Source organism: Rhinatrema bivittatum, chromosome 13 (assembly GCF_901001135.1).
Source record: "Rhinatrema bivittatum chromosome 13, aRhiBiv1.1, whole genome shotgun sequence".
Lineage (NCBI taxonomy): Eukaryota > Metazoa > Chordata > Amphibia > Gymnophiona > Rhinatrematidae > Rhinatrema > Rhinatrema bivittatum.
In genome coordinates, this window is record NC_042627.1 from 3,350,003 (window position 1) to 3,367,606 (window position 17,604).

Sequence of the window (17,604 nt, forward strand, 5' to 3'; positions counted from 1 at the left end):
TGACAGTTGCTTGTTGACAATTTTTTCCATCAGTTTGGCGATAAGTGGTAAGTTTGCGATGGGTCTAAAATTAGTTGGGTCTGATGGGCAAGCGTTTGGTTTCTTTAGTAATGGTTTCAGTATTGCCAATTTTAACTGGTTAGGAACTAAACCTTGAGAAAGGGATGTGTTGATAATTTCTGCAATTGGTTTTGAGATGGTGTTTGGTATGGCGATGAGGAGATTTGTTGGTATTGGGTCAGATGGGTGGGAGGAAGGTTTGAATTTTTTGAGTGTGTTTTCAATCTCCAGTGAAGAAGTGAGCTCGAATGAATCCAGGCTTGTGGTTTGTTGCGGCAAGGATGTGAGATGGTGTGTTAGGGTAAGGCTGTTGGATGTGATTGATTGGGAAAGGTTGGTGATTTTTGTTTTGAAGTAGTTGGCTAGTTCGTTTGCTTTGTTGAGAGCTTGGTGGTCTGGGATAGTAGGAGGAGATGGTTTGGTTAAAGAGGAGACGTAGGAGAAAAGAGCCTTTGAGTCGAATATAAAGTGGTGTATTTTTTTTTCCGTAGAATTCTTTCTTTGTTCTAAGGATTGTATTCCTATAGTTGTTGAGGAGGGATTTGTAGATGGCATGTGTTGAAGTGGTTGGGTTTTTTCTCCAGCTTTGTTCTTTTTTTCTAAGAGATTGTTTGAGGGATTTAAGTTCGGGTGTAAACCAAGGTTTCCTATTGTCTAGTGTAGGTTGTATGGTTTTGGTTGTAGTTGGGCAGATTTGATCTGCAATTTTATTGTTAATATTGATCCAAGAGGTAGTTGCAGTTGTTGCGTCTGTGAGATCTAGTTGCTTTAATGCATCAGACATCTTTTCATTGAGTATGTCTGGAGAGCATGGTTTCCTGAAGTGGATGGTGGTTTTGTTAGTGGTTTGAGGTGGTGTGTTGTTGATATTGAGGGTTGTGTGGATAACTTTGTGGTCTGACCATGGTACTGGTGAGCAAGTTGGGTTAGTATGAATGTTAAAGGGTTCGTTAATAAAGATGAGGTCCAGAGTGTGGCCTGCCTTGTGGGTAGAACTATTGATAATTTGAGTAAAGCCCAAATGGTTGAGAGAGGAAAGAACAGTTTGGCAGTTGATGGATTGTGGAGAAGCATCTACGTGTAAATTAAAGTCTCCGAGGATTATAGCAGGTTTGTCGGCATTTATGTGTTTGGCTATAAGTTCTATCAGTAGAGAGGGATCCAATTCTAAGGTTCCTGGTGGTGCATAGATTAAAGCTATTTGGATTTGTTCAGATTTAAAGAGGGATAATTCTAGTTTGTTGGAGGAATTGGTAAGTTGTAATGTAATATTAAGACCTTTTTTTGTTGCAAGAAGGAGACCTCCACCTCTTTTTTTGGGTCTTGGGACGGAGAATAAGTCATAAGATTGTATGGGCAGTTGATTTATGTGTACAGTATCTGTGTGTTTTAGCCATGTCTCTGTAATTGCACAGATATCTGGGTTGGCTTCTATGAGGTAGTCACTGAGGATGTCCATTTTTTTGGAGAGCGACTGAGCGTTGAATAGTGTTAAGGTAAATAAAGAGAGTCCTAGGAATTGTGTTATCGGTGAGATCATTATAGGTAATAGTCTTTGTTGTCGTGTGATGTGATGAATTGCTGGTTTTGTGTGCTTTCTGATTTTGTGCCAGATTTTAGGTATGGTGCAGAGGTGCATTATTGTAGCTCAATTGGTTGGGAACAGTGGTGTAATGTTGAAAATGGTACATTAGGTATTGTACCCGCTGGGTGAATGGTGTATAGGCTGGATGATTGCTGGTGAGGCTGGATGATTGCTGGTGATGTTAATTGATTGCTGGTGAGTCTGGATGATTGCTGGTGAGGCTGGATGATTGCTGGTGAGTCTGGATGATTGCTGGTGAGGCTGGATGATTGCTGGTGATGTTAATTGATTGCTGGTGAGGCTGGATGATTGCTGGTGAGGCTGGAAGATTGCTGGTGATGTTAATTGATTGCTGGTGAGTCTGGATGATTGCTGGTGAGGCTGGATGATTGCTGGTGAGTCTGGATGATTGCTGGTGAGGCTGGATGAATGCTGGTGAGGCTGGATGATTGCTGGTGATGTTAATTGATTGCTGGTGAGGCTGGATGATTGCTGGTGCGGCTGGATGATTGCTGGTGAGGCTGGATGATTGCTGGTGATGTTAATTGATTGCTGGTGCGGCTGGATGATTGCTGTCGATGTTATTTGCAAGCTGGTGGGTCTGGGTGAGTGTTGAGGAGGCAGGTATGAGTGTGAGCCCTGGAAAATGGGATCGCTGGGTGCAAGCTTGGTTTCTGTTGATGTAACGTGCTTCGGTTATAAGCCGAGGTGTGTGGCAGAGTCTTTTGGTGTGGGTGGTTTCAGTTTGTGCTCCGGTTCACACGAAGGGGCACACAAAGGGGCAGGCCCCTTTGTCGCGCTCCATAGGCGCGCGATGCGAGGCGCGCGACGCCTCGATCAGTTTCAGCCCTTTAAAGGGCTCTGGGGAGGCGTCAGGGCTTCCGGGGAGGGCTTACCCGTTCCTGCTTCCTTCTGCCATCCGCTTTGGCGCCGCTGGGTTTTTTTTATTTTTTTCTTTAAATTTGAGTTGCCTCGGAGGCCTCGCGAGAGGCTTGTCTCCGGTCCACCTCCCCTGGCACCGATAGGCCGACGCCGACCACGCGGGGAGGGCCGACCGAGCCGAGGAGGAAGAGCAGGGCGGCGAAGCAGGAGGTAAAAGGGAAGTTCTCCCATAACCTGGGGAAAATTCAGCAAATGAAGATTCAAATGACATGATGAATTTTCAAGAAATTCAGCCCTTCTAGAAATGATATTCCATTCTTGAATAAGTTTGGTCTGGACAATGGCCATATTAGCTACATTTTGCTGACATGAAGAAATCTTATTATCATGGTCACCCAGTTTAACTTCATGTGAATTGACCAAGGAATCCAACTTGGACACAAAATACAGCAAGGGCCTGGCCAAATTGGGACATCAGCTCCCAAAGGAATCCAGAGTTATCTCCATCAGCTTCTGGGAAGGCTATGGGAGATCTCCTGGTGACTGAAGAGTGAGAAAGCCAGGATCTGAGATTGCCAAAAGCTTCCTTGGTCCTGGAGCTGCAGTAGGAAGTGAAGAAACTGAAGAAATTGCCAATGAAGAGAACAAATCCTGCCATCCACCAGATGAAATGCTGGATGCTGAGCATTGATGACCCCCTCCCCGGTGGATAACAGGTCATCTTTCTGCACTGCTTCAGTTGACAGAAAATATTCACATCCACATGCTGGCAGTGAAGCTTGCTGGTGGGGCTGAGGAAAACCTCTTCCCTGGGAGAGATTGGCACTCTTCCATCGACACTCACATCAGGAACACCACCACCTAAAAACAGCATTTTTATATTTAAGTACTGTGTAAAGATGAACTCTTTATCTTATTTAGTTATAAAAGTGATAATCAAAGTTGCCTTAGTTGAGGTAATCTCAGATGGATCTTGAAGAAATGCAGTTATATTAGCATTGTCAAAAGATGTTAAAATTTCAGTGCCATCTTCTGTATAAATTCCTTTTTAAACCCTGGAACATAACTTCGGGAAAGGGTTATTTCCTTTTCTGGTAGAATATATTATTTAAATAATTCCTCAGCAGATATCAAACAAGTTTTAGGGAAATTCAAAATATGGAGGTTTCTTGCTCTCAAATTGTTCTCCAACATTTCTAACTTATTATGTATTATTAAACAATCTTTCAAATTAGCAAGCATAGATGACTGTAATGTATTAACAGAATAAAAAATGTATATCAAATTTCTTGTTACTTTATTAACTTTAGAGTCCAAATCAGATAGCTTTGCAGAAATTCCAGCAGAAAAAGCACACTGTTGCCCTACTGTGGGGGATAATGATGATTCAATACTGGTACCCACATTCCAAATATCTTTAAGTGTGACATCATTAGGCTCAGAAAGACTTTCAATTACACCAGTAAAACCAAAGGCTGCAGACAGAGTAACTGGTGCAGGAATGGAAACTACAACTCATAAATCCATCTCTCAATGGGAAATGTCCACAGAAGAAGACACTCTAACCTCAGTCCTTTCATGTACAACTTTGGGCATCTGAGAAATATTGCCATCAGTAGCAGAAGATAAATCTCTAATCCCATAGGTAATATGTCTGCTCAGGGAAGGAGTAGATCTTCTATGTTCCTTCTATGATAAATCATCAAAGGGGGAAGAGGGGGTAGGTGCTCTAGAGCTTAGAAAGGCTTCACCAGAGACATAACAAATCTTAAATCAGAAGAGGTTATGATTCAAAGGAAATGAGTATTGAGAGGGCCACTCACTAGAGTAGATATGGCAGTAGGAGTCCTGGTCTTCCCCTTCCTCTTTTTCTCTATAATTTGAAGAAAGAAGTAAATCCCAAAAATGAAGAAGTGGCGCGCCTCTTTGGTGCATGGCTTTGGTGCTCTGGCAGTGGTATCCTGCTAGCTGCCTGCTTTTGAGTGCTCCTGGAAGCTTCCACTTGATGGGATGGCCGGAACAGCACTGAATTTGTGCTCACTGGGTGCTGCTAGCTGCTTGCTTTTGAGGGCTGCTGGAAGACCCCAATCCCAGGAATCCATGCTACTGCATGATTGAGATGGCTAGAACAGTCTGAAGGTGTGCTCGCTGGGTGCCACTAGCTGCCTGCTTTTGAAGGCTCCTGGAAGGCCCCCATCTCAGGTGTCTGTGCTGCCACCTGATGGGATGGCTGGAAGCATAATGAAGGTGTGCAAACTGGGAGCCACTAGCCTCCTGCTTTTGAGGGCTCATGGAAGGCCCCAATCCCAGGTCTCCATGCTGCCACCTGATGGGATGGATGGAACAGCACTGAAGGTGTGCTCCTCATATATATCGTGAAATTTTAGGCTATTGAGGAAAATGCAAAATTACTTAACAATATTTTGTGTTTTGTGTTTACTGTGGAAGGGTTTGGAGGAAGACCACAGAAAATAAATACAAATAAGACATGAAGTGATGTAGAACTCAATTTAATTTCAGAACAGTTTTGAAGCATCATGTACTTGGAGGGGGCCTATGGCCACAGTGAAGTTCCTTTGACAGCTGTAAGATTGGAGCAACCTAGTTCAAGTGGACACGCACTTGGACCTGGCAGATGGTGAGATGACATGTTACTGGCTAAGTCTATAGTCAGGACTGCCAACATAGAGGAAGAGATGGAAGGCAGGCTAAGGTCAAGGAAACAAGCTGAGGACAAAGTAGGAAGTAAGTGAAACAGCATCAAAGGTCAGACCAGGTCAACAAAAATAAGTAAGTCCAAGGCAGAGGAGAAGCAGGGAAGGCAAAGAGACAGGAACAGAACAAGGTAAGGCAAGGTGAGGAACAGAGATGTGAACATTAGTGATGTGATTCAGCCGAATCTTTTAGTTCGGCCTTCGTTATCGGCCCGCCAAGGGAAATTTTGTTTCCCGCGGTTCGTGATGATTTTATTTCATCTACCCCCCTGAAACGAAGCCCGAATTACAATGAGGGTTGTAAAAAAAAACCAAAAACCCAAACCCACCCCAAGCCGTCAAATTTAATTAAACTGCACCCCCCACCCTCCCAAACCCCCAAGACTTGCCCAACCGACCCCCCAAGACTTACCGAAAGTCCCTGGTGGTCCAGCAGGGGTCCCGGGAGCGATCTCCCCCTCTTGGGCTGTTGGCTGCCACTAATCAAAATGGCACCGATGGCCCTTTGCCCTTACCATGTGACGGGCTATCGGAGCCATTGGCTGGTCTCTGTCACATGGTAGGAGCAATGGACGGCCGGCGCCATCTTAAAACATGGTGCGGGCCATCCATTGCTCCTACCATGTGACCGGGGCTGACCAATGGCACCGATAGCCCGTCACATGGTAAGGGTAAAGGACCATCGGTGCCATTTTGATTAGTGGCAGCCGAAGGCCCGAGAGGGGGAGATCGCTCCCGGGACCCCACTGGACCACCAGGGACATTTGATGTCTTGGGGTGAGTTGGGCAAGTCTTGGGGGGTCGGGAGAATGGGGGGTTGCAATTAATTAAATTTGAAGGGTTTGGGTGGATTTAGGGTTTGTTTGTTTTTAATGTACCCTTTCTCCCCCCCCCCCCCCCCAAAATATGATAAGAAAACCACACAAAATTTCGTGGGTTTTCTTATCATTTTGTCACCATCCCGAAACACGATGAAAAAGGAAATATCATCTCTATTTCCTATTTCATCGCAAACGGATGCACATCCCTAGTGAACACAGCAATCAGACAGGCAAACAAACAGGAACAGGAGTCAGGAAAAAGAGTGAAGACAGCACCTAGACAGAGCAATCCACAAGAGTACCTATTGTGAGATGCTGGCTGGGTTCAAGGTAATGATGATGTCATCAGCCCATGCCAAAGGAAGCCCCAACTGCAGGGCCTGTTAAGACTCAGGGTTTATAATCTACCTTGTAGTCAGGGCCACTAGATTCAGCATGGTGCAGGAAGCTATTTTGGAAGAGTTGTGGGGAGGTAAGGGGTGTTACACATCCCAGCTGTGGTATCTTCTAGAAACAGGAAGATCATGGATTCTCCGCAAGGGAGAATTGTTCTGGTTATAGCACTATCAGTGCTGCCTCTGCTGGTCCTAGCTTCCTGTAAAGGGCCGGTACAATAAGAAGTTCTTTACAGGTTTTATCCTATCTGAGTTTATCTAATTTGTTTTAAATAATCTTGAGCATGGATGATGTGCCTTTTCTCCCTTGTTATATCCACAGAGTAAACTACAGTCACTGAGACTGGGATCTGGTTTTTATCTTTTGTTTATAGTCCAGTCATATAGCTGAAGTTGACTTTGAGGAAGGGTTTACAATCACATTATGTCTGATTAATGCATTTCCCAACTGAGCTCTGAAGTGCATCAGGGACCATGTCCCAGAGGTGACCAAAAATCTTTTAAGCTCTGTTACCCATCCACAGGTGAACTCATCTGGGTCAGAAGTACAACACACAGGTAACTGAAGACAATGCATTTTCTTGTTTATTGTCATGAGCATAAGCAAAGACTAAATTATATAATTTTGTTGATATTATTTTACATGCAGAATAGACTATGGAATATTAGCATAAAATATTAAAATATTTTCTTGGTCTGATATGTTCTGCACTTAAATCGTCAACAGTTTAAACAAATATTACTATTATGGGATGGTACTGCAAAACTATTGATTACCTCTTTCCTTTCCCAAGCTTGTCATGTTGTGATGGCATCAAAATATGTAGCCTGATGTTCCACCACAGATGTGGCTGTTTGTATATTTAGTAATGAAATTGGAAAAAGCTTTAGGATCTGGTCTGGATACAAATGGAAGCTGAACTTATCACTGCTATAACTAATAGCATAGAGAGAAGAATCCACTCACGTTGTGAGAATTTGTACTGTTAGTGTTAACTAATTCCAACTGTTCTGGATGGAGCTGTTAGAGCTCCATCCAGAACAGAAAAGAAAAACATTATAAGGGGTTCTCTGATCTGTAATTTTGTGCCTACTGAACATAAACATGTATTTGCAGCTTCTTTTACGTAGGGAGAACAAATTGTCCTTCACTGTTGCTAAAAATATACCTGATGGTTTCATAGCACATGGTATTTTAGTCAGATTGGAGAAGAAGCTCCCAGGGACATGTTTGGGGCAGTTTCCACATTTAGACTGAAGAACTTATCCAAACCTTTTTTTGAACCCAGCTACACCAACTGCACTAACCACATCCTCTGGCAACAAATTCCAGAGCTTCCATAAAGCCTCCATTTTGTCAGGTTACAACTTTAATCAATGGGACTTCCTCCCAACCACAATTTTTATTAAAGAGTGGTTTAACCTTTAAATTGTCTTCTCTGAATTTAATCTCTCAACACAGGATTTGATATCACACGCAAATGCACGGTATATAATGCCATGCTCTGGGATCAAACCTCCGAAAGATCCCTGTGGCACTGGCTTAGGGTACAGAGGACACTGGCAGGAATCTTGCATAAACCTTTTTAGTACTGGCAAAAGCGGACTGGGAGGGAACTTCCCTAACCCCCCTGCCTAACCTTTCTTCTCCTTCCCTTGTCCTGACAACCCCCTAAAACTCATCTCCCTGGCCTTACTTTTATTATTATTTGCTGCTCCTCGGGAGCAGAAGTAATTTATGCGTGCCGGCTTGTGCTTCCCTGGGACAGTGACTAATGGCCTCTATCCTGCCCCACCCTACCCCACCCCATCCCTCTCTGCCCATAATGCTCTTGGCCTACCCTTTCGAAAAAGCCCAGCACCTGTGCATGTACTGTGGCTTGCGTGCGTGGCCAGGCCCCTTTGAAAATTTGCGTGGCACACACAAGGCCCAGCCTTGCATGTAAACCCCGAGATTCATGCGCGTAGGGATTTTAAAATCTACCTGTTGGTGTACTTTTCCTTTGAAATTTTGTGGAAAATCAACTGTTAAAAGCATGCGCAGATGTTCTTGTCTTTGAAAATTGGGCTACCTTACCCAGGGCCAGGATGAAGTCGGGAGAAGCAACAAAGTTGTCTGATCATGTTTCAAACACTTCCTCTAGTAGCCAGTAATGTCAAGTACTGGGGTGAAAGCTTAAACACTACTTCATAAAGTGATGTATGGATTAGGCTCGTGATATTTGTGAGAAGGATAAAGGTGCCCCTGTTCATCCCAGGATCTATAACTAACTGTGCCTCCATTATTGGAGATATGCTTTTGTTTGATACACAAATGAGGGCATATTTTATCAAGAGGACAAGTCTGTGGCATTGCCTTTCAAAAGATCTTATATTGATGGGGGAATATTTGAAATTCAAGAAACTATATAAAGTGTAGTTATTCACTGCTGTTAAGTTAAAAGAGAATTGTAACATTTTCTTTATGAGGTGAGATGTTCTTAGGAAATGTTACAATTTATAGGATATTTAGGATTGTATTTGAAAAAAATGTAATAAATTGTATTGATTTTTAAATTCAAGTTGTGTCACAAGCCTTGTCTGTGTTTGCCTAGGAAAAGGAATTACTGTGAACTGACCTGGACTAGATATACAGACTGAATCTAAGATTTTCCAAAACTGTGATCATTATTTGTTTTATTTAAGAACACAAGAACATAAGAAGTGCCATGCTGGGTCAGATCAAGGTCCACTGAGCACATCATCTTGTCACTGACAGCGGCCAGTCCAGATCAGATCCCTTCTGCTGAACTATTTCTTGTATCTCACTCCCAAGGATAAGCATGCTGCCTTTCCCAAGTATACGTGGCAAGTAACTGTTTATGGAGTTTTCTTACAGAAGATTATCCAGTCTTCTTTTGAACCCCACTTTGGCCAGGATTTATCAAAAAGCAGTAAATATAAAAAGGGGCATGTTTTAGAGTAATAGCCTAAAACATGCCCCATGCTTCATTTTTTTGAAGGGGTTAATAAACATGTGGATAAGGGTGAACCGGTCGATGTAGTGTATTTGGATTTTCAGAAAGCGTTTGACAAAGTCCCTCATGAGAGGCTTCTACGAAAACTAAAAAGTCATGGGATAGGAGGCGATGTCCTTTCGTGGATTACAAACTGGTTAAAAGACAGGAAACAGAGAGTAGGATTAAATGGTCAATTTTCTCAGTGGAAAAGGGTAAACAGTGGAGTGCCTCAGGGATCTGTACTTGGACTGGTGCTTTTCAATATATATATAAATGATCTGGAAAGGAATACGACGAGTGAGGTTATCAAATTTGCGGATGATACAAAATTATTCAGAGTAGTTAAATCACAGGCAGACTGTGATACATTACAGGAGGACCTTGCAAGACTGGAAGATTGGGCATCCAAATGGCAGATGAAATTTAACGTGGACAAGTGCAAGGTGTTGCATATAGGGAAAAATAACCATTGCTGTAGTTACACGATGTTAGGTTCCATATTAGGAGCTACCACCCAGGAAAAAGATCTAGGCATCATAATGGATAATACTTTAAAATCATCAGCTCAGTGTGCTGCAGCAGTCAAAAAAGCAAACAGAATGTTAGGAATTATTAGGAAGGGAATGGTTAATAGAACGGAAAATGTCATAATGCCTCTGTATCGCTCCATGGTGAGACCGCACCTTGAATACTGTGTACAATTCTGGTCGCTGCATCTCAAAAAATATATTGTTGCGATGGAGAAGGTAAAGAGAAGGGCAACCAAAATGATAAAGGGGATGGAACAGCTCCCCTATGAGGAAAGGCAGAAGAGGTTAGGGCTGTTCAGCTTGGAGAAGAGACAGCTGAGGGGGGATAGAGGTCCTTAAGATCATGAGAGGTCTTGAACGAGTAGATGTGACTCGGTTATTTACACTTTCGAATAATAGAAGGACTAGGGGGCATTCCATGAAGTTAGCAAGTAACACATTTAAGACTAATCGGAGAAAATTCTTTTTCACTCAACGCACAATAAAGCTCTGGAATTTGTTGCCAGAGGATGTGGTTAGTGCAGTTGGTGTAGCTGGGTTCAAAAAAGGTTTGGATACGTTCTTGGAGGAGAAGTCCATTAATGGCTATTAATCAATTATACTTAGGGAATAGCCACTGCTATTAATTGCATCAGTAGCATGGGTTCTTCTTAGTGTTTGGGTAATTGCCAGGTTCTTGTGGCCTGGTTTTTGGCCTCTGTTGGAAACAGGATGCTGGGCTTGATGGACCCTTGGTCTGACCCAGCATGGCAATTTCTTATGTTCTTATGTTCTTATTACAATGTGTGTTATTTTAGCACAGGTATTACTGCAAAGTGTGTTAACCTTTTGCGCATACCAACATAATTGCATTTTTCTACCTGCAAAGTGCTGAGAGAGAGAGAGAAAGAGAGGGAAAGAGAAAGAGACTGACTATCTACAAGGCCCTCGTAGTAGTTAGCAATTTATGCTACTATAGGAGGCCGAGTTAGTAACTCAAGGTGAGGTTTACGTAGTAGTGCATGGGTTAGGGGCCACTTTTACATGCAAAGTGAGACATACGAACAGAACAGTACACTCTTGTGAAGATTTGATGTCCTTTGGAGTGAGGAAACTCAGACAACGATGACATTTGAACAATGTTCTCTCAACCAAGGTTGATGGACTCTCTACGTAGGTAACATCGAAAATGTCTTAACACATGTGAAAACACTATAACGCGAGTTGATAAATGACCCTGTATGTTAGTTGCTTTGATCACATCCTCTGGCAACAGATTTTATTCTTGAATGTGTATTGAACAATCAAGCAATGGAATCTGTTTTGTGCTGACTGAAAAATTACTTTCTATGATTTGTTATAAATCTGTCAGTTGCTAGTTTCATGGCGGGTACTCTAGTCCTAGTGTTGTTTGAAAGCTTAAATAATTATTCCCTATTTATCTATTCTAATCCATGCATGATTTTATAAATCTCAGCCATCTCTTCTCTAAGCTAAAGAGAACTAATATATTTAGCCTTTTTCCATCCCTTTTATCATTTTTACATTGTTTACCATTGTTTTACCATTTTTACATTATTTACCAGGTTTTGTCACTTGTTACATTGTTTACATTGTTTACCTATTTTTGCACTTGTTTGCTAGCTCCTCGCTATCACTCTTGTTCCTTCTAGCCCCATACCCTACACCTGTTTAATGTAATTTCAACCTGCAGTAAAAATGCAGTAAAAATGCAAGAAGAACAACGCTGGATTCATTTTTTGAATAGTGTACATCCTACAGGTCTTAATTCGACTTTAGAATTACAAGTGTTTCTTTGAAGATACCTATGGGCAGCTTATAGTGTGAACAGGCACACATGGCTGGCATAGAAGTGTTTTTTCACCTATTGCTTAAACAGCAATTAATGCCGTTTAATATTCACAGTGGGAACTTTCTTTTCCAGCGTTGCTGTTCCATTGAGTTGATACGTTGTCATGCCAATAACGTTGTTTCTACGTCATCACGTTGGCCTTTTCCGCGGGCTATTTCATTTTCAATGCCTGTGCACAGCGGTCTCTGTCCCGCCGTTTTTGACAACTATTGTGAGACCTGTCATCCTAGAAGAAGAGGTTGGCTCAACTAGAGCATCTAAGCTAAGTATATTTAATTTTCGGTACACGTCACTCATGGCTTGATATACAATTTTTATGTTTATAGATTACCACCCCTGACGAAGCTGCAGTTAGCAGCGAAACACCGGCCGCTGTCGGGTTGGTTGAAACCTATACAGTTGGGACATATGGAGCATTATTTAGTTTCAACAGGCTAGAACAGCCGTGATACTTGTGACATCAATCAAGCTTTACAGTTGATACACTGATTAAGGTATCGTGGTATTAACCGTGACAATAACGGATAAAGCATATATTGAAGCCTCACGGCACACGGCTCACAGCTCGCAGACTGTTTGCAAAAACATTCAACTTTTACAAGCTCCAGTCAGTTGTCCTTCCAGCTGTGATATTTCCTTGATGCCGTTTCAGACGGATTCTAAAAAACAGTGATAAACAGCAAAAGAAATTCATTACCTTCATTTTAAATATCACAGGCTACACAGCTGGTTATCATATCTGACTATACAGCAGCACAGAGCCGCAAAAATTGGAAGAAGGTCATTCAAAAATTGGAAGAAGGATCCAACAGAAGAAAATAGGATAAAGCATAAACATTGGCAAGTTAAATGTAAGACATTGATAAGACAGGCTAAGAGAGAATTTGAAAAGAAGTTGGCTGTAGAGGCAAAAACCAGTTTTGCTCGAGTAAATGCTTTTTAAAATCTACCCCTCCGTGAACTTAATAGCAGGTAATGGACTTCTCCTCCAAGAACTTATCCAATCCTTTTTTAAACACAGCTATACTAACTGCATTAACCACATCCTCTGGCAACAAATTCCAGAGTTTAATTGTGTGCTGAGTAAAAAAGAACTTTCTCCGATTAGTTTTAAATGTGCCCCATGCTAACTTCATGGAGTGCCCCCTAGTCTTTCTATTATTCGAAAGTGTAAATAATCAATTCACATCTACCCGTTCTAGACCTCTCATGATTTTGGGAATTGTTTTAAAAAAAAACTTTAAAAAATGAAAAATCGAGTTTATGGATTACCATGATTAAAGTAATAGTGACCCCTATGAAAAACGAGCTGTACACATAAAAAGTCTGCCCGTGAATAGAGGGTCTTACAAAAGCTGTTTGGCGTCATAGGTGCTATATTAAATTTAAAACTAGTACACGGTTTATTTTTTGGTTGTTTTCAGTTAAACACAGACATCCGAAATAACCCATTAAAATGTAATTATTTAAAAAATGTAAAGAGATATACCTGTTCATTTCATGTCTGTTTGTGTATGTATTTGTTAATTTATTTGTTAATGATTTTCTATCTTACAAAAGAAGAGTGAAATATTGCATTTTTCTTTCACTTCTTATTTTAGGACAAAATGTTCAATCAACCTATGGACATCAGGAATCAGTCTTCAGTGACGGAGTTTATTCTCTTAGGACTCACCGATGATCCAGAGTTGCAGATTCTGCTCTTCATTTTATTTTTATTGGTTTATATAATAACTGTGGTGGGAAATCTGAGTATGCTTTTAATCATTACTGTAGATCCTCATCTTCAGACTGCCATGTACTTCTTCCTCAGGCACCTGTCCTTTGTAGATCTCTGCTTTTCCACAATTATTGTCCCTCAAACATTAATCAATTTCCTATCAGAAAAAAAAGTAATTTCTTTCTTTGGCTGTGCAGCTCAAATGTTTTTTTCTGCTGGAATGGGAGGGTCAGAGGCATTGATTCTTGCCATTATGTCTTATGATCGCTATGTCGCCATATGCAACCCGCTGCTTTATACGGTTGTAATGACAAACAAGGTTTGCATTTGTTTGGTAACCAGTGCCTATACTGGTGGCTTCCTCAATGCCCTGATACACACAGTCAGTACCTTCAGTCTGTCCTTCTGTAGATCCAATCACATCACTCATTTCTTCTGTGACCTCCCAGTCCTGTTAAAGCTTTCCTGCTCCAATACTTTACTGAATGAAATCTTTCTATTTGTCTTTTCTGGCAGTATTCAGGTGGGCACCCTCCTGACCATACTGCTCTCTTATGCTTACATTCTCTCCTCCATCCTGAGGATGCGCTCTGCAGAGGGGAGGCTGAAGGCCTTCAATACCTGTGCCTCCCACTTTCTCTGTGTTACTTTGTTCTATGGCACTATAATGTTCATGTACATGCGGCCCAGTTCACAGTACAGCTTAGATCAGGACAGAGTGGCATCTGTGTTTTACATGGTTGTAATTCCCATGTTAAACCCCCTGATTTACAGTATGAGGAACAAAGATGTAAAAGAAGCCCTGAAGAAACTCATGCATTGGAAAGTTAATATTCTTAAATCAGTTTTGCCACACTAATCTTTCTATGATAGAGAGATTTATTAATATTAAATTACACTGCACAATTTGTGTATCCTGAACAGTGCATTGCATAGGTGTTTTATCCTTAATATAAAGTTTTCAGTATGACTTGTGTATGTATCACAGAGAGTAAAGGGTGAGACACATTTTATGTAACTTATCTATTTAACAGAGTCATTCATTAAAATCTGTTATGACATTATGACAAGCGCCATAATGCATGTGTTATTTTTTGCATCACATAATACATATGCAAATTATGAAAATATAGTCAAAGGGGAGGAGTTTGGGTGGAGTTTATGAAAAATGAGGGGTGTTTAACATTGCATACGCAGATTATCGCACATGTTAATAATGGAAATAATTACACGTTTATTCCTGGAGTTGAGCTGTGCAATATGCCCAAAATGTGATTTGTGATAAATATCACAAGTCTGAGAGAGAGAAGAGAGAGAGAACCTTTGGGGTAGCACACATAGTAGTCATCTATTTATACCAATATAGGAGGGCCATCTAATAACTCAAGTTGAGATTTTGGTCATGGTCTAGGGTTTTGGAGTCAGTTTTATATGCACAGGCAGAAGTATGGACAGCACAATACACCAGGGATGTGCATAGAAATGTTAGCACACAGTAATGGGAGTTAGAGATGTGTATCATACTGGTAATCGTTTCCGGTTTTGTTTTTGTAAAACCGCGGGAAATTTCGTTTCTCGCGGTACTGACCGTTTTTTTTTTTGGCTGTCCCAATCTGAAAAAAAAAGCCACCCTGATCCTTCAGATTTAATTATTTATAATCTCCCACCCTCATGACCCCCCAAAAACTTGCCTAAAGTCCCTGGTGATCCAGCAGGGGTCCCAGGAGTGATCTCCCGCTCTCAGGCCATCGGCTGCCAGTAAACAAAATGGCGCCGGTGGCCCTTTGCCCTTACCATGTGACAGGGGCTATTGGTGCCATTGGCCAGTCCCTATCACACGGTAGGAGCAATGGACGGCCGGCGCCATCTTAAAAAATTGTCTAGTGCACACTAATCTGAAATTCAGGTCCCTCCGAATTTAAAAGGCCCGAACCACGGGAAATATGAAATTTCCCATGGTGGGCCAAAAACAAAGCCCGAACCAAAAGGTTAGGGCTTCGCACATCTCTACAATACACATCAGTGAAGATTTTATGTTATTTGAGCAGCCCAAAAGAAGGAAATGCCTGTCTGGGTACTTCACAAGCTGTGGTGAAAATATTACAGGTGTGATAAATTTAATGCACATTGCAGTAAATTAAAAATTACCATAACCATACCCTTTCCATCGTGGGCATTATTCATATGAAATTTATACCATTTTGATGAACATATGGGATTGTTTGTTTTACTGTTTTTTATTTAGATTTAGGGAAACTGTCATTTCCTTGTTTATATTAATAAAATAACCTGGCATTTTTACAAATTACTTTTAGTATCTAGAATTCCAGCCATGAATTGATAATTGATTAATAAAATAATATTCTTAATATTTAGTAACCAGACTGCAAAATGTTTTTCTTCCCATTAAAAAAAAATATGTGGGGAATAGAATATATAAATGCATTAGTGAAGAGAATTTGTTTATGCAAAGGACAAAAGTTAGTATACATTTTTAAAAATATTTTTAAACATGACATCATGGTCGGTGTGCATCCCATTGTACAGTAAATCAGTTCTTGTTTTGACTTGTGTAGACATGCTAGAAATCTTTTCTTTCCTAGATGTTTACTTAATTTGTTTGTAATTGTACTCAGATATTTAAGAGGCAAGGGCTGCTACCCATGTTATACTCCTGTGTTTTAAAAATTTGTTTATACAAAAAGAAACCTTACTTTCATCATTAGCCCTGGTGTAAATGGTAAAGAAACACTAAATTATTTTTATTTCTTTATGCATTGAATAAAAATAAAACAATATAGTGATTTTAAAAGAAAAATATATAAATATATATATATATAATATATATATAAACAGAATGTTGGGAATTATTAGAAAGGGAATGGTGAATAAAACAGAAAATGTCATAATGCCTCTGTATCGCTCCATGGTGAGGCTGCACCTTGAATACTGTGTACAATTCTGGTCGCCGCATCTCAAAAAAGATATAGTTGCGATGGAGAAGGTACAGAGAAGGGCGACCAAAATGATAAGGGGAATGGAACAACTTCCCAACGAGGAAAGACTAAAGAGGTTAGGACTTTTCAGCTTGGAGAAGAGACGGCTGAGGGGGGATATGATAGAGGTGTTTAAAATCATGAGAGGTCTAGAACGGGTAGATGTGAATCGGTTATTTACTCTTTCAGATAGTAGAAAGACTAGGGGGCACTCCATGAAGTTAGCATGGGGCACATTTAAAACTAATCGGAGAAAGGTCTTTTTTACTCAGCACACAATTAAACTCTGGAATTTGTTGCCAGAGGATGTGGTTAATGCAGTTAGTATAGCTGTGTTTAAAAAAGGATTGGATAAGTTCTTGGAGGAGAAGTCCATTACCTGCTATTAAGTTCACTTAGAGAATAGCCACTGACATTAGCAATGGTTACATGGAATAGACTTAGTTTTTGGGTACTTGCCAGGTTCTTATGGCCTGGATTGGCCACTGTTGGAAACAGGATGCTGGGCTTGATGGACCCTTGGTCTGACCCAGTATGGCATTTTCTTATGTTCTTATGTTTAATTTGGCAAAAAGATTTTAGTTATTCTACATACAAGTATATCAGCAAAGGATTTATAAACAGTATGCAAACTAATATTATACTGTATGACAGTTATGCTTGTTAGAACTTTAAAAGATCTCTCTCTTATGATATTAAATTAATCACAAAATCTCTTTCCAAGACTAATACATCCAAATATGCACTTTTCTCCAAAAGAAATGCAAATTAAATTTAAATGTGCTTAAATATTTTTCATATATTATATAATCTTGAAATATGACAAGCACTCAGCAAACAATCTCCAGATACTACCTGGAAATTATTTTATCCCTCTGATAATTGTAGTCAAACTGATAGGCTGAATAGCAATAAAACATATAATCTCCCATGAGAATTTCATTAATGTAAATTCAATGTCATAATCCATATTATACTTAATGTGTTTTTTGTTACCGAATAATAATGGCGCCCTCTATGAAAAGTATGTTCTATATTCTCTTTGTTTTA

General features: G+C 40.6%; 1 protein-coding gene across 2 annotated transcripts; it reads left to right on the forward strand.

The window, feature by feature from the left end:
- Positions 1 to 6,374: 6,374 nt before the first annotated feature.
- Positions 6,375 to 14,484, forward strand: LOC115075162 (olfactory receptor 1019-like). Of its 2 annotated transcripts, XM_029575391.1 has the most exons (2): positions 6,375 to 6,385; positions 13,472 to 14,484. In XM_029575391.1, exons 1-2 carry the CDS (start codon positions 6,375 to 6,377, stop codon positions 14,415 to 14,417), a joined length of 957 nt encoding a protein of 318 aa, XP_029431251.1. In that variant the 3' UTR covers positions 14,418 to 14,484. The 2 variants fall into 2 exon arrangements, with proteins under 2 accessions (XP_029431251.1, XP_029431250.1); XM_029575390.1 differs by lacking the exon at positions 6,375 to 6,385 and having other exon boundaries at positions 13,447 to 14,484.
- The last annotated feature ends 3,120 nt before the right edge of the window (positions 14,485 to 17,604 follow it).